This window comes from Kryptolebias marmoratus, linkage group LG11 (genome assembly GCF_001649575.2).
Source record: "Kryptolebias marmoratus isolate JLee-2015 linkage group LG11, ASM164957v2, whole genome shotgun sequence".
NCBI lineage: Eukaryota > Metazoa > Chordata > Actinopteri > Cyprinodontiformes > Rivulidae > Kryptolebias > Kryptolebias marmoratus.
Window position 1 is genome coordinate 16,623,027 of NC_051440.1, and position 27,978 is coordinate 16,651,004.

The 27,978-nt window shown below is 38.7% G+C and overlaps 1 protein-coding gene across 1 annotated transcript; it reads left to right on the plus strand.

The window, feature by feature from the left end:
- On the plus strand, nt 1–27,795 carry sema3d (sema domain, immunoglobulin domain (Ig), short basic domain, secreted, (semaphorin) 3D). Its single transcript, XM_017406085.3, has 18 exons — nt 1–328; nt 6,487–6,738; nt 10,381–10,541; nt 12,342–12,404; nt 12,559–12,678; nt 12,777–12,870; nt 13,329–13,457; nt 15,060–15,196; nt 17,364–17,478; nt 17,704–17,773; nt 17,861–18,005; nt 18,577–18,799; nt 19,085–19,173; nt 19,802–19,843; nt 20,903–21,060; nt 22,763–22,827; nt 22,967–23,106; nt 27,145–27,795. Exons 2-18 carry the CDS (start codon nt 6,531–6,533, stop codon nt 27,607–27,609), a joined length of 2,424 nt encoding a protein of 807 aa, XP_017261574.1. The 5' UTR covers nt 1–328; nt 6,487–6,530; the 3' UTR covers nt 27,610–27,795.
- Nucleotides 27,796–27,978: the final 183 nt, after the last annotated feature.

The window sequence follows — 27,978 nt, forward strand, 5'->3', positions numbered from 1 at the left end:
CACTCCCCTCCAGCGGTAACAGAACTGGGAGGTTGCTGTCTGTCTTTCTATGGGCAAACTGCCACACAATAACCCATCCATCCAAAACACACACACACACACAGCACCCAGTGATCCAAGAGCGCCTGGTTCACTGAGGGGAGTGGGAACATCTCGGGGAAGTTTTTTTTTAGTTTAACTTTTCTTTTTTTCCCCCCTACTTTGATACGCATCCTTGGTGACCTCTTTTTGTTTTCGTGCGTCGGGGCAAACATTGATGACGGAGAGAGACGCGCATCTCTGCGGGGTCGTGCTGCACGTGAGGACACGGAGTTCGGCGCGCGAGCAGGTGAGATCAAAGGCGCGACAGGAAAGCAATCATCGACACTTTCTTTCAGAACCGTGTGCCATTTAAACTGCCATGGGGGTGACTTTACATTTCTTTTTTAAAAAAACTCTTATTTACCCGAGTTATATAAATGTAGATATCAGCCAGCTGGAAGTTGCTAAAGGAAAAACAAAGCGACAGAACAATGTCCTTCTTATTTTCATGTGGTTTCAGCAGCTTTTTTTCTGTTCTTTATAACAGTTTTTGTTCTTTACGGTTTTAGCACTTGTTGTTTGCTACTGTAGAGGACAAAGCTTTCCATCTGTCCAATTAAGAAGGTTTTTAAATTCTTAAAATATTCCCAGCATGAACTCTCTGCAACGTTTAAAATTATTTATGGATAACTAACAGAGTATTATGATGATGTAGTCAAAGATCTAATAGCTTTTGGTCAAAGTTTAAACAAACAAACAAACAAACAAACAAAACCCGATTTTCTTTAGTGCTGTTTATTAAAACAGAACAATGTGTTTGACAGAGTGGTGAAGCTTTTAATGTGACATTTAATATGTAAATTCATTCATTCATTAAATTAATTCACTTAGATTTGGATTTTGAAATAAGCATTTTTAGTATTTTACTTAGCACAATGAAGAGAAGGGTAACAGTGGGCTCCAGATTTGCTCAAACAAACAAACAAAAAGTTTGCCAGATGCCCCCAGATATACTTAGTGCACTGAAGTCAAACCTCCATACACCTACATAATTGAATTATCGTGTGTTTTAATACATTAATATGCTTAACTAAACATGCTTACTCTTTTTGGAGGGTGAAAAATGTTTTTTTTCCTCAATAAACCGATGTGTATATATTTCAAGGGTTCTTTATGAAGTTGTATGGGGAAAAAAGTAGTGCAGTTATTTATCTATCTGTGCTTGAACATCAAACAGACTCTGTGACTCACTTTTCTCTCACTGCGTCTCTGAAGGTTTATCTAACTCCTTAGAAGGAGCTTTGGCTTGAAGGGAGTGTTGTGAGTTGAGGCAAAGAAACTGATGAAGTGAGGCAGCAAAAGGAAGCGTTTGCTGTTGCGAGTATTGATTTCACTGGCTGTGTTTCAGGGCGTTTGGTCAGCATGACTGTGGTTATAAAGGATTTCTGCTTCAGGCCACAGGAAGACAACTCTTCACTTGATATATTTTTCCCTTTCCCTTCTCCTCTCTGATCAAATGTTACGTCACTTAGATGGTGCCAGGTATACCTAACACAGACAGTTGTTTATACTAAAAGTGGCTTAAGTTAAAGAGCACTGCACCATCGAAGAACTAGTATGACTTATCTAATAAACTGAAGGCAATTTGTTTAAAATAAGTGTCTTTTCTTTCCTTTAAGTAGTCATTTCAAACTGTAGCCATGCTAAGAATCAGCCTCCTGTATAAATATATTCTCTCTTGATCTGTGGCTTATGGCATGCCTGGACTGATCCAAAATCACCCTCAGAACATCAGATGTGCTTTTAATGGCCTTATGCACCATTCGTGTTCTCTCTGACATAATCCTGATCATGCTGAGGCTTTCTTTCTGGAGGGTGATGAAATAAAATAAAAAATGAAACAGTGTTCCCTCTAAACGCATCGGGTTCTGAGTGGAAAGTGTTATTAAAACATACCTTAGCCATGCTGTGTGCTTGCCTTACCTAATAAGGTTAAGTTTCCAGAATCACTCAGTGCCGACAAACAAACCATCTTGTCTACCTTTACCGCAGTGAGGATGTTATAGTATGTTTAAAGAGCCTACAATAACGGTTAGGTGCTAATGACTTGCAGGCAGACAGCTTGGCTGGGTTTGCTGAGCCTGAAACTCTGTGGTGTCTCTGTATCCTCGGTCAGTAAATTAACTTTCTTGGGGCCTACATAGAAATTCACTGCACTGCTTTGCCTGAGAAATAACCACAGAGCTGGATCTCAAGTTTGTAGACAACAGTTAAGCCCCTGAGAGGAGTTGTTGCATAGCATACATGGGTGTATCCCTGTATCCTCAGGCTAAGAGGGGACAAGTGAGTGCACTTATATCTGTCAGTCACTGTTTTCATGCCCTAATGCTCCCATCTTTCCGCCTCAGGATGGTATTAGCTTACTTGCACACAAATGGCCAAACACGCAGACACTCATACACATTCAGACTTGCATGCTCAGGTCATGCCTCACTCAGGATGTGTAGAGTTACTTGATTTGTTATCAATTAGCATTAAGCCTACCAGCATGTTTATCTGGATGTCATCTGCTCCGTTGCATAGTAACTTCTCTGTTTTGATTAGCCCCCCCTAACTTTGTTTCCATTTTGTGTTTTTTTTTGTGTTTCCATCTTCCCTATTGAAGAGTTGAAGCGCAGATCAAGTATCACTTCCCACCAACCCCCTACCCCCACCCTTTTCATTAACCCTTTTGTGTAACGACTGACCTGAGCTGGCATCAGTTCAGACAGGAAAATAAACCACAACATTAAACATGAAGTGAGACTTAAGCAAAGATACACATGCATCACAGTTTGTCTTTTCTGTATTTAGTTACCATACTGCAATATTCTCTCACAGTTTTGAGATTTCAGCTACGAGATGAACAAAACATGGACAGACAAGGCCTCAGGGTTGAAATTTTATCCATATAATTTCCTCCCAGACAGACTCTTTGCTCAGTGGGAAAAAAAGGATTTCCACAGGAAAATACTCACACCTGGGGATTCTGTTAACCAATTTCGTAAATAGTGTTTCCTAGAAATGTTTAATCATCAGTGAATATTGGTTATTTTTATATACTATAATTCAATTAATATGCTTCTTTGAGAGCGACATTCCCATCAATCATTTAATTATTTATTATATGTATTTGTAAAATATTGTGTGTCTGTGTGTGTGGTGGGGGGGATTCTTGAAACAAAAGTTCAAATAGTTTTGAGCTATAGTCCATGGAGAGGTATTGTATTTCTTTACCGAAAATTATTTGTTTATAGATTTCTTCAGGATTTAAAGTTAATTTAATGCAATGTTTTTAAGTCTAAAAGCCATTTTTATTTTTTTCAACATGATGATTAAACTTTGTGTGTAGGAAGATATTATGGCAAATTAATTTGCTTTCATCTACTGAGACAAAACAATATATTCCCAAGAGATACACTGAGAAATACTGTGTTTCACTCAGATTATATGAAGTAATGCATGTAGTTAAAATAAAAAAAAATAACTGCAGCTTGTGCTTTAAAGTTTTCTTTATGAGTCAATGAGACAGTTAAGAGAAAATATTATCAAATTATGGTGCAAAAGTTGCCAAAAAGCTCTTACTATAATTGTATGTGGGTTATATTTTGATCTTTGTCCAAAATATCCTTCCTTTGCATCACGGATCACATGTTTTATATTTACTCATTTTCTATCGACGGATAATTCCCAACAGAGTTAAACACAGTGAGCTCCACTGAACGTATGTGTGATGTTAGCCCTGTTTTGACATAACTGACATAAATCTTACACCCTTTAGATCAAATTTATGAACAGTCTTTGGACTGAGAACTCCCACTGCTGTTTTCACTTTGTATCATTTCACTTGTTATTGAAAGTGAAATGAATCAAATTTTTTCTAAGATGAATGGTTTATTTAAAGTGGTCATATATAAAGACTAAAAGCTTATCTGTATTAACAGTGTTTTTCATTACAACATTAAATTTCATAATTAATGCCCATTATATATATATGCAAATACTGTTGCACTTTGGTGGTCCAACATTCTCCTAGTGAGACCCGAACTCACACAGACTCACAGGAAAGTTACATGCTCGCCTAAATGCAAGGTTAAAAAAAGATGATTGACTGCTGCCAAGAAAAACAGCTAATGTCTTGAGAGCTAGAAACAATTACTTGTGTTGTTCTGCCAGGTCATTGCCTGTGGTCAGGGAATAGAGACAAATAGCTGTGCTAATGCACTCTGTCCTGTGGAGATGGAGGGGGTCGATAATGGCGTGTTGCAGGGCACCTGGGTGTTGCTAAATGCCTCATTAGGGGTGGTCTGTATGTGAAAATGTCCATGGCCAGATCACTTCTTCACCATCTGCTGCTTTGTCATGACTGCTGGCAATTTCTGCTGTGGATGTTGTGTTTTCAACTACTTTTTAATCTTTAACTATTCAAATTTTTTTTTAATAAAGGATCCTAAATGCCAAATTCTCCAGAAGTGTTAATTGATAAAAGTCAGCAGGGTTGTGTTTTGTACCCTGTCTTTGCTTGATGTTGAGCCAAAATTTTGAAAGCTACTGAATTTTAGGCAATATGGTGTAAAAGAAACTACATTTTGATGTGAGATCCGAAACCAGAAGCCCTGGAAGCTTTAAATCTGTAAATCTGTCTACATTTTTATCAGGATTGTTTTTCATCATTCCCCCCCCCCCCTCATACACACACACACACATGCACACACAACACGTGCCGGCCATGCTGCCAAAGACAACAGGGGCTCAAGTCGCCAGGAAACAGAGGTGTTAGCTTAACCCACATGCTACAAGCTGTTTCTCTTTTTTCTCACCTCTCCTTCACCTTCTTTCTTTCTTTCTTTTTTTCGTCTTTGTTCATTATGATATTCTCCATTGTTTAAATTTCCTGCCACAGCATGTGTTAGTCCTTCTTTTATTAAAAGATGAACAGTTTATAAAAGCTCCTTTTCTACTTGTTTTTGGGGGAATTCTTGCAGAAAGTGGCTGCACAAGCCAGTGCTGCTGAGAGATGTGAGTACTCAAGCCAAGAATAGAGACACATGACTCAAATGCTTCTCACTTGGGTGAAATCATACCACTGCTGTCCTGCAGACACTGCAGGAGGATAAGCCTTGCCAACGGCACTATCACCGTCGCTCACAAAGTGCAAATACCACATGGATTAAAACCTTTTGACTTTCTTGCTCTCTTTGCTCATCCATCACATAGAGCTCTATATCTGTATTTCTAACCTTGAAGGTGTGAAGGTGCCTCAATTTGTCATCTTAAATAAACAGCAGTCTGTTTATCAGGGTCTAATCCTCTTGGTTTCAAAGCTGCGGGGAACTTGGTGAGCTCACTCTATCTACAATGAAGTTAAGCTTTAAATACCAGATGACAAAACGGGGCAAGGGATATAAATGTAACCCAAAAAGATCTAGTGTCTGCTTCTATTTTATTGTGTTATAAAAATCTGTGTTAGTGTGAATTAATATACACCCTAAACCTCATTGTAAGTGATTTACAATGTGCTGCATACATAATGGCATCATCCTAAATGGCAGTTTTGTATTTTTATTGATTTTATGTTCTGTCCTTCTGTTTGCAAGCATCACGTTTGGCTTCAGAACCTGAGATAAGTGTGAGTGTGTGTGCCTCATCTACATCCGATCAATTAATTTAGCTTGACACTGTTTACACTGTCATTTGACAAGTTGATTTGTGTTATCTGTGGTGGGTGTGGAAGAAAAGTAATGAGGGCAGCTATAAGGTCAAAGGAGGAGGCTTTGTTTTGATGCATTGGTACATTTCTTCATCAATTGTGTGGTTAATTAGTAACTAAATTGCTATGGAAACTGCAGAAAGGCAGATCTTAAAATACTTTTGATACTGAGTGGAATTTGAAAATTAAACATGTTCATTTGGGACATATTACTAGAAATTTCTGGGCATAGCTGTGGTAGAAAACTCAATACTTTTGTCCCATAGGCCTCTTTGATTCATAGTGAGCCTCTGAACAAGACATGGCTTTAAAAAAGAAGTGACAGGGTCATCGGGCACTGGTGGAACTAATGCATTCAACAAAGAGTTAAATAAGACATCTATATGAAAATGAAGCAAGGGGAGAGAAAGAAACTGAAAGAGGTAAGGCCAGAGGCAAGATGTGGCTGTTTGGTTGGTTTGACCTTTGTTTTGAGCAAACACATTTAAAACACCACAAAGGGAAAGCTAGAGATGAGCACCAGCTGATGTAGGAAAAGCAAAGAAAAGGGGGAAATGCCTGCAGGGCTCCATGGTGAAAGAGCTGAATGGTCCCAGCAGATACAAGTGTCACATCCTCTGTGAAGTTAGATGTGACTTCACACACCCTCATGCATGCTCACTTGTGATTGCTCCACCCTAGCTTAATTCTTTACGCTGGTCTTTTCCCCCCACCAGGTTTGAGAGAGGAGTGAAAACAGAACAAGGCTCCTGAACACACCATGAAGACAGAAGACTCTGGCAATCAGAGTTGGAATAGAGCTGGGCTTTTGTTCTGCTTGTCTGGCAGTAATTATGGCTGTAAAGGAAGGAGGACTTTGGTTCTGTCCCATCCAGTGGTCCCATTAGTGGGACTGATTTTGTTGGCCAGCCTTCCCTTTGGAGCGAGCATCAAACAGAGTGTCCCCAGGGTCAAACTCACCTACAGAGGTAAGAACGGAAATACTGATTATATGTTTGCTAATTTTAATGTTATAAAACATTTACAATGAATGTAAACTTAAGCAGTTTAGACAAAAAAAGTTTAGATACAGCTAAGATCATTTGCAGGGATATGACTTTTGATATTTGTAAATAATTCCTTCCATTTTCTCTGTCACTCTTGTTTTGTTTTCTCTTTTTTTCCCTCCGCTCTTATTATTTGTGCAGTTTCTGCGCTGTGTCAAAGGGAGCTATTTCCAAAGAGATCACAGCAGTCATATGTTTACATTGAACACTATTTGAGGCATATTTGTGTGGTCAAGTAAAATATTTAAGACTTATTAACAAATCCATGAGCCCACATCATAATTCTTTGTGTGCCACTTTTCTTTACGATTACCTTTTGTGAAGCATGAACACAATCTCTGAATTCTTATTGTGCTAAAGACAATTCTATTTTTTATTACAGCCAAAATAACCAAATGCAAATGTTTGCTTTTGAGCCAGTACATTGTTGCTGTGATACACGTTGGTTACCTTGGTGTGTAGATGACAGGCGTTCAATCTTCTGCATGAATATTACATCTGTGTTGTCTTTCTATGTGTTTAGCCTCACATGATCCAAGTCTGTTTGCTTTGTGCATCCAGGGAAACCATAATTATTGTGCCCTTAAAACCCACTCTCAACTACAGTTCAAACTTTACATCAAAGTCTCCACGTCTCCTGCACCATGTGGACCACAAGAAACCGCACGAATGAACTTCAGTCTTGCTCCATAAAACTGAATCCCCCACTGTGACCTAAAAGTAAACTTACTCTGACTTCAGCCTCTGAAGGCTCTCTTTTAGCTCCCAAGGCCCAGTGTGGCTGGAAAGAGATGTACACATGTGTTCTTAGTGTCCAACATAAATATATTCAAGTAGCAGCAAGAGTAATGACTGCAAGGGACAGTGTTTACTCAGCACTTAGGGTAGCATTTAACTCTGCAGTGTGTCTCAGTTTATGTTGTTTCCAAATCAAGTATGGTTACTTTTTAACGGGGCCACATGTGCATTTGAGCCATATTTTTTCCTGCTCTGCCATCATATCCTTTATGGATCTGACAATAAAAGTGATGGACTTTTAGTGTTTAGTCACACAAATGATGATCTGGCTATAAAATACTTTCCCATAGACCCCTGAGCAAAAATGCCATGCCAAGTTTGATTCTCTCAACCAGGATGACTGTGGTTTTAAAGAAATCCATCAAATGTCAATCTTGAACTCAGGGCTCACATTATGAACACGTCATCATCATCTCATCAGCACTATAAAGCGACACCACACAGCAGAGATCACTCTTCAAACATCGCATCACATCATCTCCCCCTCCCCCTGTGAAAGCACAGCCTTAGTGAGTGAAGGGTGAAATGATCAAAGTGAAATCATCCCTGTTTGAGTGAGCACCTTTAAAACAAGAGCCTTCATGAACTTTACCCTGAAAATCCCGTGCTGAAGGATGAGCTTCACCCAGAGTCAGAGTGAAGACAGTATCTGTCTGCTGATGAAAAGAAAATGCCTCTAATATTCTTGTGACTAGATCTATGTTATTGGACTACAATGTCTGATTAGTCTTCTGCCTTTGTTGTTAGTGTGTGTGACCAAAACCATGAAGTAAATGCATCTTATCCTCATGTGGCATGGATTACTCAAAATGTGGCTATAGTTAGTTTTAATTCTGTTTGTAAATAGTTGCTACTTAACTTCCATGGATTTATGAAATGCGTTTTGTCACTTTCTGACATTTGAAACAGTCTGCCACGTCACTCTCTACATGAATCATAAACAGAACGGTTTGCACTGAATTTTAAAGACAGAGACTAGGATTATGTAACAAACACAAAACAGCTTAATTTCACTTGGTCTAAATGCCAGGCACAGGAATGTTTCTCCCAAATAAAATACTGCTCTATGTGAAAATGTTGCCTTTGCTCATTTGGCAGATTCCTCTTCACACTGCTGATGAAACTCTGGCATGCAGCTTCTAAAGAGCAAACATCATAAAACTTTCACAGTATATTTGTGATGGCTCTCTTACTTTGCCCTCGAATATTAATTTGTGATAATCAGCTGATTGTTATCCTATTATTTCCCAAACCAAAAATGAAGAGTGTGGACATTTTCACTCTGTGTAACTTTGAGGAGACTGATTGCTTTAAAAATGCTTTTGATTAATTTTATTTTAAGGTGAGATGCAACAGACAACAGTAAGATGGTAATACAGTTGCATATCAGTCATTCTGATTTCCAAATATTCAACACTGACTGTTGAAAAAAGCCAGTTGGTCTACTCTAAGCCAAACTCTAATGCAAATGTAAGTAAGAGTTCCCCCCAGCTTCTGTTGTGAAGCCAATCAAGAGTTTTTGATGATGTTGAGGGCTTTTTCTTTCAAGAAATGTGAGCATTGCAACGTATAGTGGCAACAGCCAAAAAGATTGTTTCAATGGACTCATAGTGCTGTGTGTTTACAGAACAGATTACTGTTAGCCAGAGGCTAGAGGGCCTAATCTCTCTCTCTGAGATTTTAGTCTACTGGAGGCAGTGTTGTGTGTGTAGGAGTGAGAGATATCAGCATGTGGGGGTTCGATGTTTGAGAGCTTGTGCATAGGAGGGGGTTTTAGACAGGGCTGCATGGAGTGAAGGGGTCCCAGAAGTTCAAATATTGAAGGTTGCTAACCTCTCCAATCCTTCACACTGAGAGGGTAATCACAATGTCAATCCTTTCAGAGTGACTCCCACAGGACTCCCCAGCTTTGAGCCAGTATTTACTCAAGGCATGTTGCTATACTGGTGTACTAAAAAGAGCCTGGTGATGGAAAAGATTTCCTCAGATCAGGGAGATCAAGGACACAGTTCTGCACTGAGAAAGTAGCTGCGCTCAGCTCCCAGAAACCTTTCTATAATGTGAGCCTTGGACAAGGAGACTTCAAAACCAACCAGTCAAAACAAGCCATATATGTTTTCACCAATTTCTGTACAGTACATATAATGTGCATGTCAGGAGCCAACTACCACCATGTGATGGTTGAGCAACAGGCATTCCACGTGCCCTCATCAGGATCTAATCTCATATTGCCCATGGCATATACGTCAACCAGACCTCATGTTTAAGATGATGCTCACTCAACTGCAAATGAGGACAATGTGAGTAAGTAGAGCAACAGAGAGTATAAATAAACAGACCCCTGAAGCCTCTGCTTTTAAACAGTTGCTTTTAAAGTGTGAGATGACATATTCTGAGATGTTATTGCAAGATATTACTGGCGAACAAAATTCCAGTGAAAGTACAGATTACGACATTTGATAGGACACTTACGTAGGTAATGTGCTGAGCGAATAAATCCTTCTGTGTTTCTTCTTTAAAAGCAAGCATAGCTGAGGTGTTGAACCACAAAGGATTAAGTAAATTCAAGTCAAGCAGAGACACATTGTGTTTTTTTTCCCTGACCACACAACCTTCTACATGTCTGGAAAGAATGAGTTTGACAGTGTGATCCTACTGAAATATGCACTGTAACTCAATCCTAGATGATACATTTTTTTAACATGCAAGCTGTGTGCCTTCAGAGAATTTTAATCTCTTTGTTTTCTTTCTCTTGTTCTTGGCCAGAATTGCAGCAGGCTGGTGGCGTGTCTCTGTTTTCGGGCCCGGCAGACGGCCTGATCTCCCACTCGCTGCTGTTGGATGAGGAGAGAGGCCGTCTTTTGTTGGGAGCCAAGGATCACATCTACCTGCTTGACCCTAACAATCTAAGCAAAGCCCCCAGAAAGGTAGCTACAAATGCATACATTTTTATAGAAGTAGAAGACAGAATGTTACAAACTAGCAGGGAAACACAGCTTGAACGGGTCTTAGGTTTGGCTCTATTCAGATCCTTTTGTTCCACTTGAGAAATTTAAGTAAATTTCGAAGTGTTTACAGAAACTTTAAGGGTCACTGCACAATATGACAAAGGGAAAAAAATAAGTATGAGTTCTCCATGCGCTTTACTTCACCTACTGCTCAGGTTAGACTTATACTTGGAGCCACTTTAGACATCCCAACCTCAGTTTTTCACTGTGGACAGCAATTTAGAATAGAGCCTAATCTCATGACACTTGCATACTCTCCTGCCATTATGCGGGGTGACGTAAGCTATTTTTCTATTAAAATATAGCTGAAAGGCACTTAGGTGTGTTTTGTTTTAGAGAAGCACTCACCTTTCAGCCAGCAGCAGTCTGAATCTGTCTGTCTGCTAAGGTCAGGGTCATCATGTTGGAGGGTACACTCATGCACACGCTCAAAGACAATTGCAAACATAAACATTTGCAAAGTATGTGCAGACACCATTACACACAAACACATGCATTTGGATTGGTGCCATATGTTAGAGTTTGTGGATGCGAGTATGTGTTTATGCAGCTGAGGTTGATCCATCAGTGGGAAGACTGTTTATTTGATCTTTATCAAGTTGTTTTAACTGATAGTCTCACTCGGAGTCTCTTGGGTTGTCAATATTGATGCCAAAAACGAATTGAACTCTGTGACACTTTTAGGGCCAGCCTTGACAGTGAACATGGTTCACATGTGCAAACCTGGTGTTTATGAAAAAAGGCATACCTGGAATGGGAACAACAGCCACTAAAACTCATATATGGTGTTCCAGGTGTTTCTGCATGGATTTTCTAGAGAATTCTGCTTAGTTGTAAACTTTTAATGACGGTTTTGGAACATATCCATATGCTGTGGCACATCCTGAATGCTCATAACTCTGCATTTTAAAACTTTCTTTTAGCACTTGTAGAAGCACATGTCACATTCCAACACTTTTTTTCTGTATGAATTCCTTAACTATGAATACGTTTGGTGATAGCACTTCTTGGTAGGTTTCAGCAGAAGTAACTCACTAAGCAGATAAGCCTGTTATAACACATGTATGAACATGGCACAGCACATTGAAAGAACACAGGATAAGTGCTCCCTCTTGTATCAGCATCTAGAATGTGACTTTATTGTGAGTGCATAAGTTAGCACATCACCTCCTTTTTTAGTTTAAGTTTTACTTTTTTTTTTTTCATTTTGACCAATGTTCTGTCCATAGGCAAAAATAGCAAAATGAAAAACAAAACATCTGTTGGTCTTGAACCTGTCTGGCTGTTGGTTTCAAATCTGAGCAGTCTGCTCTTAATGTAAGCCTTTAAAAGCCACTAAAACAGCTTTTGAAGAAACTTGTGTTGCACTCGAGCTCATGTCAGGTTAAAGGGTCAACAGCTTTCTCAGTAGCACCTATTAACACAATCTATAAAATCTTAGATTCTACTTTATAATACACAAGTAGTTAGAATAAATCTTTAGGGTTTTTGCAATCTCCTTTTAGTTTCTGTCTTTTTGATGTTTTTTGCAAATTCAAGATATTCATTTTTGTGGTTTAAACACATATACAGGGCAATTAAATTGAAACAAGAAACAATTTATTCATTGATAAAGTTATAAATCTTTTAAAAATGAGAGACAGGTTTATTCTGGGGCTAAAGCTTTACTTCGATACTGTGATACATGAAACATAAACTATTTTATTTGAATATTATTAGGTCCACTGGCCTGCTCCGAGGGACAAAGTTGAAACATGTAAACTGGCTGGCAAAAATGCGGATGTGAGTATTTTTAAGAAAAAAGAAAAATTCAAATTGTAGGCTGCTGCTTAGTTTGGTTTGTCAAAATGCCATGTGTCGTGTCACCTACATCCTGTTTGTCATGCTGTTGTTCATCCTTGTTTTGTTCTGATTTTTCTGTCCCTGTTTGTTCCAGTTGGAATGTGGTAATTTTATCCGAGTCCTCCACAATTACAATCGAACGCATGTCTATGCCTGTGGGACCGGCGCCTTCCACCCCGTCTGTGCTTTTATAGAACTCACTGGCCACAGACAGGTAAAGTACAAATGAGCGTATGTAAGCTTAAAAAATCAGGTCAGGGTTTGATATTTAGACTCAAATACCTTGAAATTTTCTTCCTCTTTATTCCACAGGATGGTGCATTCCAGCTCTTGTCTAACACAGTTGAATCTGGCAGATTGAAATGTCCTTTTGATCCTTTGCAGCCGTTTGCCTCAGTCCTGACAGGTAAGATGACGCAGTGATGATAAAGTTGACCAATTAGTAAGACTTTTATTGCTGCGGAGCACTATCATCCTGTGAGTAAATGTTTCCTTGGACAAGGTTGTTATTCAGAATTCACATTCAAGTATTTGTTTTCCTTCTCCAGCAGTTTTGGTGCGTAATTAAATAGACAAGCTGATGTTTCATCGAAAACAACAAATTCATTTGGCAGGCAGTCATAAACAACATGTGTTTTAAAGCATCTCTGCCATATTTTGCTGATTGTGTCTGCCTTTTTGGGTTCACTGAGGTCAAGAATCCTGACAAAGTGATTCAACCAAACCATAAAGTTTGACATTTTATAATACTGGTAAATACAGAAATGAACTTTAAAAATACAGTGACGTTTCCATTGTATTTCACTTCTATGAACAAAAATACTGTGTGTGCTCTTCTCTGATTAATGCTGAACATCTTTCCAGATCAGTACCTATACGTGGGGACGTCTTCAGACTTTCTGGGAAAAGACGCTACGTTCACACGCTCCCTGGGGCCTCCACCTGACCAGCACTACATACGCACAGACATCTCTGAAGACTACTGGATCAATGGTAAACATGTGCTTGCCTATACACACATTACCACGCTGAGTGCACTCGAAACTTGTTATTGCTTTTTTTTTATGAAACTTCCAGCCTCTCCGCTGATACAAAGGGGCTGTTTGTACCCTCGGGATGGTTATTGGCATTCCAGAGGGAAGAAAACAGTCCACTGATTCATTTAGCTGGAACGTTTTATATGAATGCCATTGCTGAACGGGGACCACACCTACAGGGGAATTTACAGTCTTCCACAAAGTTCACAGTCCTGCTACGCCATGCATACATGCATACACACACATGAGCATGCACAGCCATCCCCGTGCAAGGAGCCCTTTCTGCATACATCTTCGGTCTTGTGTGTTTTACAGCCGCTGACGGGCTGTTGAGTATCAACAGTTGTCTCCAAGATCTAAATCCTTGCACATGGTCTTCACATTTCACAACTACATGGTCAAAGATGTTTGGAGTAATTTTGTCTCTGTGTCTCTCAGTAAGTGTAAACATTGTGTGTTGGTGGAGGGCAGTCAAACAGCACATTATTTCCTCCAGTGTCTCTTTTCCTGCGAGCCTGTGGAACATCTTTTGAGTGCTGCATGACTAACAATGACCTTCTGTCGAGTGTGTTAGCAGCAGTTTATTAAGCTGTTCCAGTTGGGGGAATAACCCTCTGGTGTTTGGCTCAGCTTTTAGAGCTTGAGCTAATGTTGACGTAATGTCACTGCAACTTTTAGGGTGTTGGACTTGTTCTCTCTTGAATCGGGACATTGTTGGAAACATGTGGTTTCTTTACTTCCTTATTGCTATTTTCTTCTGGGTTGTGCTTGCTGCTGATGTTCTAACATAAAGGTAAGTGTTCTGAAAGGGTAAATATTCAAAATAACCCCATTATTTACTCAATTCATATCAGAACAGGCAATGGTTAAATACCCAGGAAAAATGGTTTGTACTTCACCTTAATAAACAATTTATCACCCTAGAAACTACATGTCGTTTGCTGTACTCAGTAGGTTCTTTGGCACAGAATTAATAACCAAGTTAGCATTAATTAAAATACAGTACCTTCTGTTTTTTTTTTCAGTGTCATCTTTAGTAAAAGACATTTTAACTGAATAGGATGTACAACTTTGATACAAAAATAGTTTAACACTTTAGGCAAGCTGTTTTTCATACTGTTTGATGTTTGAAGACTCGACAAGTAGCCACAATCTAAATATCTAATTGCCAGACATTACTAACCACTGTCCAAGAAAGGATATTTCATTCCAGTGTCACAGAGTATCATGGTCATACAATAATATATCGTAGTTTCAGCTCCTTGTAGGTCTCTATTGCATGCTTCTGGTTCTTTATACTGCCAGACAGGCTGAAAATCATATCAAAGTGAACAAAGTTGCATTTAAAGGAATTTAAATCCTCTGACTGTCTATGCATTACCACATATAGAATTTTTTTTATATAAATAAAGACATGCTAAGTGTAATGTATGTAATGTAGTGTTAATGCAACTGTTAGATTACAGTACATAGGGAAACCATTATCAGACCTAAACAAAAAAACAAAAAAACAACAAAAATAAAACTTTGCCTCCTTTTGTCCTCTCTGTGTCTTCAGAGGCCAGGTTTATTTCCTCTCATCCCATTGCTGACACGTACAATCCAGATGATGATAAGATATATTTTTTCTTCCGTGAGGTGTCGTGGGAGGGCACCGATAAGAGCATCGTCTCCCGAGTGGCTCGTGTGTGCAAGGTGAGATATTACACAAGGATTGTGCGGACAGTACTGAGGCACAAAGTGTTGGGGAAAGGAGGGCGATGGATGGTTGCCGAGACCCAGGTTGTGTAAAGTAAAGTAAGAATGGCTGCCAATAGAAGCGCAAGTCCTCTTTCAATGCACAGAGGACGCTTAACTACTGAAGTGATCTGATCAGATACAGATTTTTGTGTTTCCCTTTGGAAAAATTATTTATTCACCCTAGACGGAAGTCATACCTAGAGTAGATAGATAGATAGATAGATAGATAGATAGATAGATAGATAGATAGATAGATAGATAGATAGATAGATAGATAGATAGATAGATAGATAGATAGATAGATAGATAGATAGATAGATAGATAGATAGATAGATAGATAGATAGATAGATAGATAGATAGATTTAACTTTTATTATTTCTTAAGGCTAGCTCGAAGGCTAATACAATGACATTTATATCAGTGGTGTTGATAGATTCGCACACATTAGTTGTCATAACATTTTTTCTGAAAACAATACTATTTGCTTTCTGTTAGACATTGACAAAAAATAGTTTGTACTCACATAACTCCAGTTGCACCAACACATTTGCTTTGAAGAGGTTTTATAGAGTTGCCATGTGAGATAACCTTATGGAATGACGGATGACTCCATCCACTGAGGCTTTTACCCTTCACTGAACATGAACAAAAACATCATTTTCAAAGGTTCACTGCCACAAGAACATTGCCAAACCTCAAATTGATGTCAAAATTGAAACATAATTTTTTAATCTCTTAATTGATAATTCTTCATGCTTTTCTAGTTGCAAAGGGTTTCAAATTTTTTAATGATAATATTTAAGTTCCTAATAAATTCAGTTTGACAGCATTTCAAAACAGCTGTAGGCTTAGAGGGGCACAAAAGCAGAACAGATTTACAGTCGAGGATCCTTAGTATACCGCACAGTGTGCCATTAATCACCCCAAATGGAACTATATGACACAGCAGTTTGCAGTTAGCCTTCAGAAAACTATTGCTAAATTCCTAACGAAAAGCTTTCAGTGTGTTTATGACTTGGGAGTAAGCTGTGAGGCAGACTGCGAAGACATTTCTCTTAATTACAGCCCTGTTTTTTTTCTTTTTTCTTGCTACCATCTCTTTCTCTTGTGCTCTTTGTATTTTTGCCCTCACTTTTGTTATTGTTGAGTGTGCTTTTCTCCCCACGTGACAAGACTTAGATGAGTGCTCTTAAGATCAATTCTTTTTGAAGATTGGCACCATTTGCAGCGTTATCCCGTAAGTGCTTACATCTTTGTGGAGGTCTCGAAAACACTCAAGCGCGTTTTCGAGTGTACTGACCCCCAACAGCCTTCACTCAGATAATAAATTGGCTAAGTTTAACAAGCGGGTTCTCTTAAGCTTTTCATGCACTACAAAGAGCAACACTTGAACACTCTTAAAATAACAATGTCAAAGATCGCAATTTAAAACAGCAATTCATGTGCTAAGGTAAAACGTGGATTGTTATGCAGAAACCTCACTTAATTTTAGAACTTTTCTCAAATAAGTTTCACTTTCTTTTGTTACTTTTCTCTTTTTATGTGTTCCTTCTTCTCTGCAATTTTCTCTTTCCCTTCTTTAAGTTTTAGAGTTTTAAGTGTGTGCTAACTAAACAAAGAACGTGCAGTTCACTTGTTTATTGTAAGAATTAGTAAAGGTCAGATTGTCTTTCTGGACGGTTGTGGATCAATGGTTAGAGCAGGCGTCCACCAATGAGAAAGTTGGGGGTTTGATTCCTGGCAGTATGCAGTCACATATTGAAGTGTCCCTGGGCAAGGGTTAGGGTAAACCATAACCCCATCTGTGTATGAATACACTCTAAAGCACTAATTAGATTCTATAGAATGATTTTTTTTTTCAGATCAGAGTTGTAGAGAAATGGTAAAGTGGTGTATGAATGTGTGTGTGGCTGGATAAATGAGGGCACAGATTGTGTTGTAAAGCGGTTTAAATAACCTGGTTGGCTAGAAATGCACTATACAAGTACAGTTCATTTACTTCTCTGTGTAAATTCACTGTATGGAGTACGTCTGGACCACAGTTAGGTACAAACGAGTCTCTTGGCCATTTGCACTTTTCTGACTGTGGTTTTGTTTCTGATTATGTGTTTATGTTTCAGAATGATGTTGGTGGGCTGAGAAGTCTGACCAATAAATGGACAACATTCCTCAAAGCCAGGCTTGTGTGTTCCATTCCTGGACCAGATGGTGTGGACACACACTTTGATGAGCTCCGTAAGTGACTGTGAGATTAAAAAGTGATTTATGCCAATAAACTGGCTTTTATCTTGTAGAGGCAGCCTTCTGTGAGCAGTTTATTGGAAGACCGAATTGCATTAGCGCTGACGCTGTTGTTACAATAGCCAGTTTTAAATTCATAAGGAAGGAAGTGCAGCTGAATGTCTCTTTTTTAAAAAAAATGTAACACAATAACCTTTAGATTTCCCTCTTCTCCTCCAGAGGACATCTTTCTGCTCCCTACCAGAGATGATAAAAACCCTGTTGTATATGCAGTCTTCACAACTTCCAGGTACTACAGTTTTTCTTTCACCATCATGTTCACAGACTGTAGGCTTCTTCTTTTCCCCTTGGCTTAACCTGTTGTTTATACTTGCAGTTCCATTTTTCGTGGTTCAGCAGTGTGTGTGTACAGCATGGCAGACATAAGAGCTGCGTTCAATGGACCTTACGCCCACAAGGAGGGGCCTGACCACAGATGGGTGGAATACGAGGGGAGAATACCATATCCTCGTCCTGGAATGGTACACATTCATGGAAGCACAAGGAAGCAACACTGTATCTTAGCTAGCTGTAGATTATGTTTGGACAAATCAGGAAAAATACACAACTTTATTTCCCTCAAATTACTAAAAAGGTAAACATGAACTAATTGAAAAGGGGTGGATTAAAGGATAAAATTCTTAAGAGGCTGCAGGGTAAACTATTATCTGTCCACACAGCCTTGTTATTAATGACCTAATCATGAGTTTGATGAGGTTACATTCCATGTTAATCAGATTCTTCTTTAATTTGTTTAAATACTGTAATCAGGCACGTGAACAGGATACATGGAGGATTTGATTTTGTATAAATCATGCACAGCTGAATGAGTCCTCACTTTGAGCTATTGTGTACACAGAGAGGAGAATACAGGAGTGACACAGATGGTTCACGTTTTCTTTGCCTCCTGCAGTTCTTATTTTAACCACTAGATGGAGGCACACACCAGTAAAGCTTCGTAGAAGGGACAATGAAGTACCTGAGAGTATATAAATTAAAATATTGCCTTTAATTATCAAAAGGAGGTAACAGTTTTGTTGTTTTGTTCATCAGTGCCCCAGCAAGACATATGACCCAAGAATCAAAACCACCAAAGACTTTCCAGATGAAGTCATCAGCTTCATTCGATTCCACCCTCTGATGCAGCGCTCTGTGTACCCTCTGACTGGCCGTCCTGTGTTCACACGGGTTCGAGTAGATTACACCCTGACTCACATTGTGGTGGACAGAGTTGTGGCAGATGATGGACAATATGAGGTTATGTTCCTGGGAACAGGTGAGCCACTCCTCGTCTCCCGTTTGTCTCATAAGTGTTTTGTTGACCAGCAGAGGGCAGTGGACAACTTTGATTTAACCTTAACCTGAAACAGATTTTATTCATGATTGTTGGTCATGAAAAGCTGGATCAAGTTTGCATTATGATCATGGTTAAACACTGAAACACTTCTACATTTGAACTTTGATAGCACAATTTTGCTTGCAGTTTGAAGCCGATTCTCTTCTGAATGAAATATGTCGAGTGGTTTGAGTATTTTTACATTTTTTCCTGCTTTTGCTGCAGATGCTGGTTCAGTTCTGAAGGTGGTGAGCATCACTCAAGAGAACTGGTCAACAGAAGAAGTAATTCTTGAGGAGCTCCAGGTGTTCCAGGTAAGACACATACTATAACCACACATGTTAGTCCACATAGACAATAAATTTACATCACCCTCAGTTGTAGATTACATACAGTAGTTATACTGGCAGAGATATTATGATATTCCTGCCTGGAGTGCCCAGGATACACCAGAAGTGTTACAGCTAGCTGCTATTGCTGGTATTTACATCTGCAAACAACCCCACATTTCTATGTAAAATAATGCATAATTGAAGATAATCTAAACATTTTAAATTAGTGTTGACATAAACACTAATTTTGAGTTGTTTTAAAGGTCCACTTTGGTCTGGGCCTCGCACGGATTATCAATTAGCTCATCAATTTAGTCATAATTACTTTTTTTTCCCAAACTGTGGTTGTTTATAGCCGTCTACAAAATGTAAGCTATTAATTATTCATAACATTTCTACTGAAACCCACTTTAAAACATCTGAACTGTTGCTTTTGCTTTTTATCAGACTCTTATATTTCTGTGGCTGTTGGTGGGGCAGCTAATTTGTCAGAGCGTGAAATATTTGCTACACCTTTGCCATGCAAAGTCTGCATTTGTTGTTTTTCTGCAAATCGTAGTTCATTAATTGTTTATTGAGACACTGATGTTAGTTTAACTCCTTTTTGCAGGTTTCCTCTCCCATCCTCACCTTGAAGATTTCTTCTAAACAGGTCTGTGTTTTGTTTTACTCTCACCTTTTTCTTCCCCTGTATCTGAACAATGTCTCTGTTCTCTGCTTGCATTCATGCATTTAGTATGTCTTGTGTTACGACCCGTCTAGGGGTGGTCAGGTCGCAGCATTGACAATTTAACATCCCTCGCAGAATTCAAAAACAGCCAGCCAATAGATAAATTTTCATAAGATTTATTAACATAAATATTCACCCTTAGTTTCCACCAAAATCTGGAGTCATAGAACTTCGGAGAGAGCTATGCCAAAATAACAAACAAAACAAGCTATCTTAAATGAAACTAACATCTTACCTACAAAAGTAACAAAACCAAATTACATGTGCTTACCTTCCTAACTTAAGAAACACAGGAGAAAACTGAACCCCAAAACAAAAAGGCCACTCTCCCCTACAAGATAAACTCCACACAATCAATTTACAAGGTGATACAATAAATGGCATGACTGGATGAAATGAGCGTGGGATGGAGTGTGGTATGGTGGAGTGCGACGAAGAACCCCACACACACACACACTCCCAGCTGATCTTCATTGGCATCCTGATATACTCGGCACCTCCAGTGAGCACCAATCAGCTGTCAGCTTCGTCGTCAGGAACCAATCCGAGGTCGGCACCTGCATACTCACATTTGCATATAAAATTATGACAGTCGTAACACTTGTGACACATGCCTGATGAGTCATAAGACATGCAGTTTTATTTACCCCCAGTTAACACATGCGTTCAGATTTACTCTGTCTTTAGCTGTTCTTATTTTCTCACCCTTCCGTCTCATTAACTTGGGGTCAGGGGTGTCAGTAGACACTTCAACCCCAATTACAGCTGCCATTAATCTCCAGCACAATTTGACCCAAGTCTACGTCAATGCTCCTGCTTGTTAGTGTTTTGAGGCAAGTCAGACCAGAGTTCCATCTGTGAAAACTTATCCAACCAAGAAATCCTTAGATAAAGAGGAGTTGTTAAAGAATCATTTTCATGTTCTGAAATACATACGTTTTGTTTTTGTCTATACTAAAGCCACACTGTGTTTCACTATAGCAACAGCTCTACGTGGGATCCAGAGAGGGATTAGCTCAAGTTTCTCTCAGCAGATGCCACCTGTACGGCAAAGCCTGTGCTGAATGCTGCCTGGCACGAGACCCTTACTGCGCCTGGGATGGACACACGTGCTCACGATACATCCCTGCATCTAAGAGGTTTGTCAAATGGTACAAGAACTGCACTTGGAGAGATTTATTCATCTTTGTGGTTCAGTTATTGTTTTGCAAAACTGTTCAGCCATTAAAGTACACACAAACTCTTGATTGTTGAGTTGAAGAGAGCTGAAAAAAGGACAGTATATTCCTTAATTTGAGCTACAGAGAGTACTTGTAATTGTCTTTGTAATATAAAATATACTGTCAAACCTAAACATACATGCAATAAGGAAAGATAAATCCAGAAATTGCTTTATATCAACCGTTTGTTGATCAGGTTTTTTACAATATGTTTATTTTTTAAATAATAATCCTTCAAACTGGAGCTTTAGGAACTGTCAGTTTTTGCTTTATGTATTCCCTTCTATGTCTTGTTTCCCAACATCCGTTTTTTTTTCATGTCGAAGTGCATTAGTTCTTTCCAGGATCAGAAATGCTATTTTTACTTGATTGGTTCAACTGTTATTCTACACCTCCAGGGTGTAGTCCTGGAGGTTCAAAAGTTGTGTTTGTTGTTGTTTTCAAGTCTTTGGTCTCTGTGCTTTCACCCTCGTATCTCCAGAATCAGTACCCTACAGCTATAGGTCAAACTGCTGTATTATTAGACGGTGGGGGAGTTGTTATTGTTTGGGTATTAGTGGAGGCCCTGCTTTTGGTCTCCTGTGCTCTTTGAAAGCAGATCTTCAGTGAATGCGTGCTACAGATGTCCTATCACATCCAACCAAAAGGAAGTGGAGGAAGAAATCAATACAAGCTAGAGGAGACCAAGTGAGCAACACAGCAGAAAGGTCCAAAGAAACTTGTATCCATTCTCTTCTTTTAAAGTCCTGTTCTCAAGGACTTTTGTAGGAAAATCGATAAATTGTATTTCAGACAGCCCCCCACCATGAAAGAATAAAAACAAGACAATTTTTTATGATTGCTCTGTCTTTAGTAAATACAATTCAATTTAATAGCATTTTTCACAGATAAAGAAAATGTCAAAATGCTTCATGATAAATTAAATAAATCTGAATACAAGATAAACAAATAAAGTCATAAACAGACGTAAAATTAAGTCAAATTGTATTAAAACAAATATGTAAAATATAATGTTTTTAGCTGTTTCTTTGAGGAATCATCATTGTAAATACAACAAACACAAGGGATGTCCATTCCACAGTCAAGTCATGCCTGCTTGGAAAGGTCAGTCCACTTGGGCTTTTATTCACCTAAGGGTTTAGGTTGAAAAATGGGGCTTTAACAAGGCAGAAATATACTGACCATGCAAAGTTCTAAAAGGTCATTTTAAGGGGTTCTTCTGATTTGTTTTAATTATGAGCCTTGCTGCAGAGTTTTGTTCCAGCTGAAGAAAATCAAGGTATTTTTTACTTTGCATACATTTGGTAAGAGATGATGCTAAATTTATGAATAATCTAACCAAAAGGGAATATATAACGCAAAAAAACTGACCATGTGGTACTCCATTTAAAAGGTCTGAAGTTTGTGACATGATTGAATTGCTATAATCACTGAAACCTGAGTTTGAAAGATGGAACCTGAATCATTCTAAAGGAGCTCTCGAAATCCTCACAAAATCATATATATTATTAATGAAGGTGCTAAGTATTATAGTATACATTAAAAACAAGATAAAATATGAGGAAAAAAATTAAGAATTATGAACATTCTTTTAAGAATTTACAGTGTGTTTGTTTTCCAGGCGAGCCAGAAGACAGGACATTAAAAATGGGGATCCTGCCATTCAGTGCTGGGGCACAGAGGACAGTATGTAGACTTCATGCTGTTAGAGTTATCTCATGTCTCTCTTCATAAATTGTTTCACCGATTAGTCATAAGTTAGTCATTTTTGGAAGCTGCACAATGCACTATTGTTCAAATCACAAAAATGTCCTGTTTCCTGCAGGTCTTGGTGGGGGTGAAGTGGAGGAGAGGGTTCTTTTTGGAGTTCAGAACAACTCCACCTTCCTTGAATGTATCCCCAAATCTCAGCAAGCCCAAATCCAGTGGTATATCCAAAAACCTGGGTCTGAACGCAGGGAAGAGGTTAGAGCTCCTAACTATTTTCAAACATGTTCATACAAAACAGCTCAACTCTCTGAAGTCAACAATTCTTTTGCTTTTTTTAGAAGCACCTGAGGAATTTTTTTTTATAACAAATCAAAGCAAAGAACAGTTATGAGGCCAAGACAATTATTTCTTTCATAACAACGCCAAGGATCCAAAAACATCACACTAGACTTGAGCCTTTCTGGCTCTGAAGTCGAAATCATAAACCCTCGGCTACAATTCACACGTCGTCCCCTGTCTCGCTGATGTTTATGAGTGTTCATGATTGTCTGGAAATATTCGCAGCCCTTCTGTCTTCGAGGGAGGTGAGGAATGATCTACTGTAAACCAGATTACAAATATATCTTAATGGGACACTAAAGAGCTGTGCAAAACACAAAAATTAAATGTACAAAAAAATTTAAGGAAGACTACAATTTCAGTGTAAGGTTTCTAAACAAATATGTTTAACAATGATCCAGATAAGAAATGTATAACTTGTTTTGCAAAGAAAATAGGAAATTATTCGGGATAGAATTAAAAATAGATGTGGAAAAACACAGAGCACTGAGTGAAAATCGGTTAAGGATCTCAAAATGGGCGTCTATAAAGGTTTTTTCCATTAAAACAAGAACAAAGATAAAAGAAAAGTCAGCTAAACTATTTTTAAGAGACCTAAAACTGATCACAAACTGATGTTTTTGGTGCAACTTTGCTAAAATTCCACATTTGTTGCTAGATAAAAAGGAAACATTGGGAAACATTAAAACCATGCTAGCCCCACTACCAAATCCTCACTCGTCATCTGTGTATCCACTTCTCGCTCTTCTTCTTTACTCCCGACACCGTCGCCCTTTCCTCTGTCCCAGGGCCGAGTTTAAGCACCAACAGGTGCAAAGACCCATGTGTTCCTTTACAGACTCACACTCCAGACAGCTCTGTGTTTTTTTATCTGCGTGTGTAAACGTGTGCTTCTTTTTGTGTTAGTAACCCCCCCCCACACACACACACACGCGGAACAAATCAAAACAAAGCACTCCGTAGTGACAGCCATGTGTTTTGGGGTAATGAACATAGCGGGGGGGTTTCTGTGTTTGTGTGTCTGAGCATCCAATGAGAAGTGACCTCATGGACGCTAAGACAAAGTGATAAAAAGTGGGCGAATGACTTTTTTTTCTTTCATCCACTGGTTTAACATTTTACATAAACAGACTGAACAGATGCAAAAGAACTAGAATGTAGATAAATTGCTAATTTTTAGGTATTTCTTTGGTCCCTGCAATTAAAGGCAAAGTTTCTATTTGTTTCATTGAAACATGCAAATTAATTAGGATGAAAAAGAAAAATCTTTACCACAAAATGGGTGTTTTTGATAATTAGTTTTCTCGTATCTTGACATGGTTTTACTATCATAAAATTTTAGTTGATTTATGTAGCTCAACAGTGATTGATTCTATCTTTTAGAAAGAAAGATTTACTATTTGCAAAACCTGAGGACTGGCTTCTTGTATTTTTTTAATGATTTTATTTGCACATTTTGATCACTGTATTAAAGCATGAATGCCAAAGCAGAATCCTCAGTTTGGGTTTCTAATTGGAGGATGTCCTTGTCAGCTCGCTCTCACAGCTAGGCAGCAGGTGATGTTTTAAGTGTGTGACTCATATTAATCTCTTAGTCTTTGTGTTTTCTTCCTCCTCGACTGTTTCCTTCTGTCTGTCATCCCCTTTTTTTCCCTTGTCTGCTAACCTTACTCATCAGTCCAACCCTAATCTCTCCTCACTTCCTGCCCTCGTGCGTCTCAGTTTGTACACGTTGTTCCTTCATACCTTTCATGTTGTTTCTACAAGTTCCCCACTGCGTTCCCCTGCTGTGTTTTTGGGTTTTGATGAAGGCATGTTCCGCCAGCTGTACGCAGCACCTGCAGCCCAGTCAAATATTCACTCTCATCATGCACTTCCTCGTCCTATTCTGCCAGTAAAAGTCAGCTAATAAAGATTTTATCTGGAAGAAATTTGGTTGTCTTCCTCAACAAGATTTCTGTGACAGTTGGGGCTTGGAATGCCAAATCATTAAGGACTTACTAATAAGAACAACGTGGATACTGATTTATTGCAGGGAGTTCATTACGTCAAAGCACAGCCTTCCAAAAATCACAGGACATTAATTTGACACTTCAACTATCAAAGTAACTAAGTGGTAATCTGAGAGTTCTTTCACCCCACAACTCTGACTTCTTACAGTTTTAAAAGCTCTGTTTTAATGGGTAGCTTTTCATGCGTGCAGACAATCACTTGTCACTTGTATGTGCTGGAATTCTTTCACTTCTAGGAGGATGCTGGATTAGTCACACCCAGATACAAACATACCCATGCATACACACATAAAAACACACCATCTGGGTAAATTTAAATATCTGGCATAGCCCTTTACTCACAGATGTCTTGATTTTGAATAGTTATGGACCAAAAAGCACATAAATTTTGACTGAATGGTTTAAAACGGATAGATTTGCAAAACCTTTTAATGCATATTTCATCTGTTTTAAGAGATGTTAGGTGTGTCGAGAAACAGAAAATATGAAAGCAGAAGGAGCAGTAGCTTTATTATATGTAAGAGTAAAACTAAATAAATAAATAAAACCTACATCTGGCTTCACTTGAACAACACATCATTAGTTTCAAACCTAGATACCACCTGTGAGTTATAGACATATGAACAAACACACACACACACACACATACCCTCACATTCATGAGTAAAAAAACAGAAAGCAAAGCCATTACACAGTTGGTAAAATTTATTGTAAAATTCTGCTCTTCTTATCAGTTCCACCTATGGGGGGTCAAAGCTGGGCTGTGGGAGGTATTCTTTTGAAGAAGCCTCACATGCACACACATGCTGAACACACACTATCACACTCTCGCTCTGCCCCACCAGTACAGCTGTGTTGGTTTAAGCTCTGTGACAGCAATGACACTACCTGATGAATCACCGATGATGCTAAATGAAACGAGAAGAATTGACATCTTTACACCCTAAAAATGAGCCCAAACACTTTCCAACTGGTGCAAACTCATTGTGCATCCCAAGAGCTCCCCATATGAGAAAATGACCTCTGAACCTCCTCCCCCATGCTGTGGCTGAAACTCACCACACCTAACTCAATATGGTTCCAGTTTCAGGGATCATTACACACCTTGAATACAAATCATGCGTGAAAATTTCTGTTTATGAGTAAAGTACGAGTTAGCAGCCAGCATCACGATCTTATGTGCCAATATAGACTGATTTATTGATTTAGCAAACAGGAAAAAAGATTTGTTTTGTATCCCAAAAACTTTCTTGTAATGTAATGTCACTAAGTATATTTACTCAGTTACTTTACATGAGTTCACATTAGAAGTATTTGTACTTTCCATGCCATTTATTGCTACATTTTCATTTCTGCCTCACTATATGTCAAAGAGAAATCCAATCCCTTTTTTCACTTTATTATTACATAAAGATTTTAAACTGAAACTAAAGAAAGGTTACAAAGCACGTTTTATAAAGTAAACTAAAGGTTTGCACAAAATTCTGAGAATTAATTGACAGACAATTTTGATTAATTAAAGAACTCATTTAGGATGGCAGTTCTTATAATTTATTACAAACTAAACTATTGATTGATGTCAAAAATCACAAGCAAAGTAATTCACAAAATAATTATTAATAACTGGAGCTGAATACACAACAGTTTACAATGAGTTCCATATCTATTTGTAGTTTGCAATATTAGCTCATGATGATTAAACACTAAATTAGTAAAAGTTGATGTTTTTGATGATATTGCTGATGTTTTTCTTAATCGAGTATTTATTTATTTTTTACTTTTTATTCAATATTTTATTTGTTTCTTTACCATTACACCTGCAAATCCCTAGATTTTTAGGGGCCTTGTGAAAATGTTAGAAGTCCAGTTTCCAAACCCAAGAAAACAAAGTTCTTCACCTGGATTGTTGTGTTGCCTTTCTAATGTGTTTATTGCCTTCCAGGTCAAACTGGATGATCGTGTTGTCCACACAAGTAGAGGACTGCTGATTCGCTCCCTTCACGCCTCTGATGTTGGAGTGTATGTCTGCGTAGCTCAGGAGCACTCACACTTCACGCACACTCTCCTCCGTCTCAAGCTCCAACTTGTTGGACACGGACAACTGGACAGAAAACAAAAGGTCGGCGAAGACGCTTTGTCGGAGCCACACCACGCAGCAGAGCCACGTCAGCGTTATAAAGACTACCTGAGAGCAATGAGCTCCCCCTACCATTCTCTGGAAGAGTACTGCGATTCGCTGTGGCTGGACAAGAGGTCGACAAGGCTGCGAGGAAGAGCTCCAGGAGTAGGCAAATGGAAATACATGCAGGAGCTGAAGAAGAGCAGAAATAGGAGACATCACAGAGAGCGAGAGACAGCTGGAGAAAGGAAGAGTCCGAGGCGGGCAGTGAGGACAGCAGAGAAGTGACAGAGGGGAGTGAAAAACATTCAGCATAGCTCAGTTTATCAACAGGTTCGATGATGATACTGGTAGGACACAGAACTGCAGCTTTACAGTCTCAAATGTGCAGGTAAAGTTTACCTCTGAGTTGATATCACCAATATAATATGGTTTAGAAGTTGATACTGAGCAGCAGAATGCGTGCATATGCCACTTCTTTAATCAAAAACCTTTCTTTTGCAAGAAAATTGTTGGGTTTTTTTCTTTCAAAAGAACAATATTTTGTAAGCAATGCAATGATACAGTTGGTAAAACGCACAATTACGTTTTTGTATCTATGACTGATGTGTGAATTATTACAACATGACTAGCTTTTCCAGTGACTTTGAATCCAAT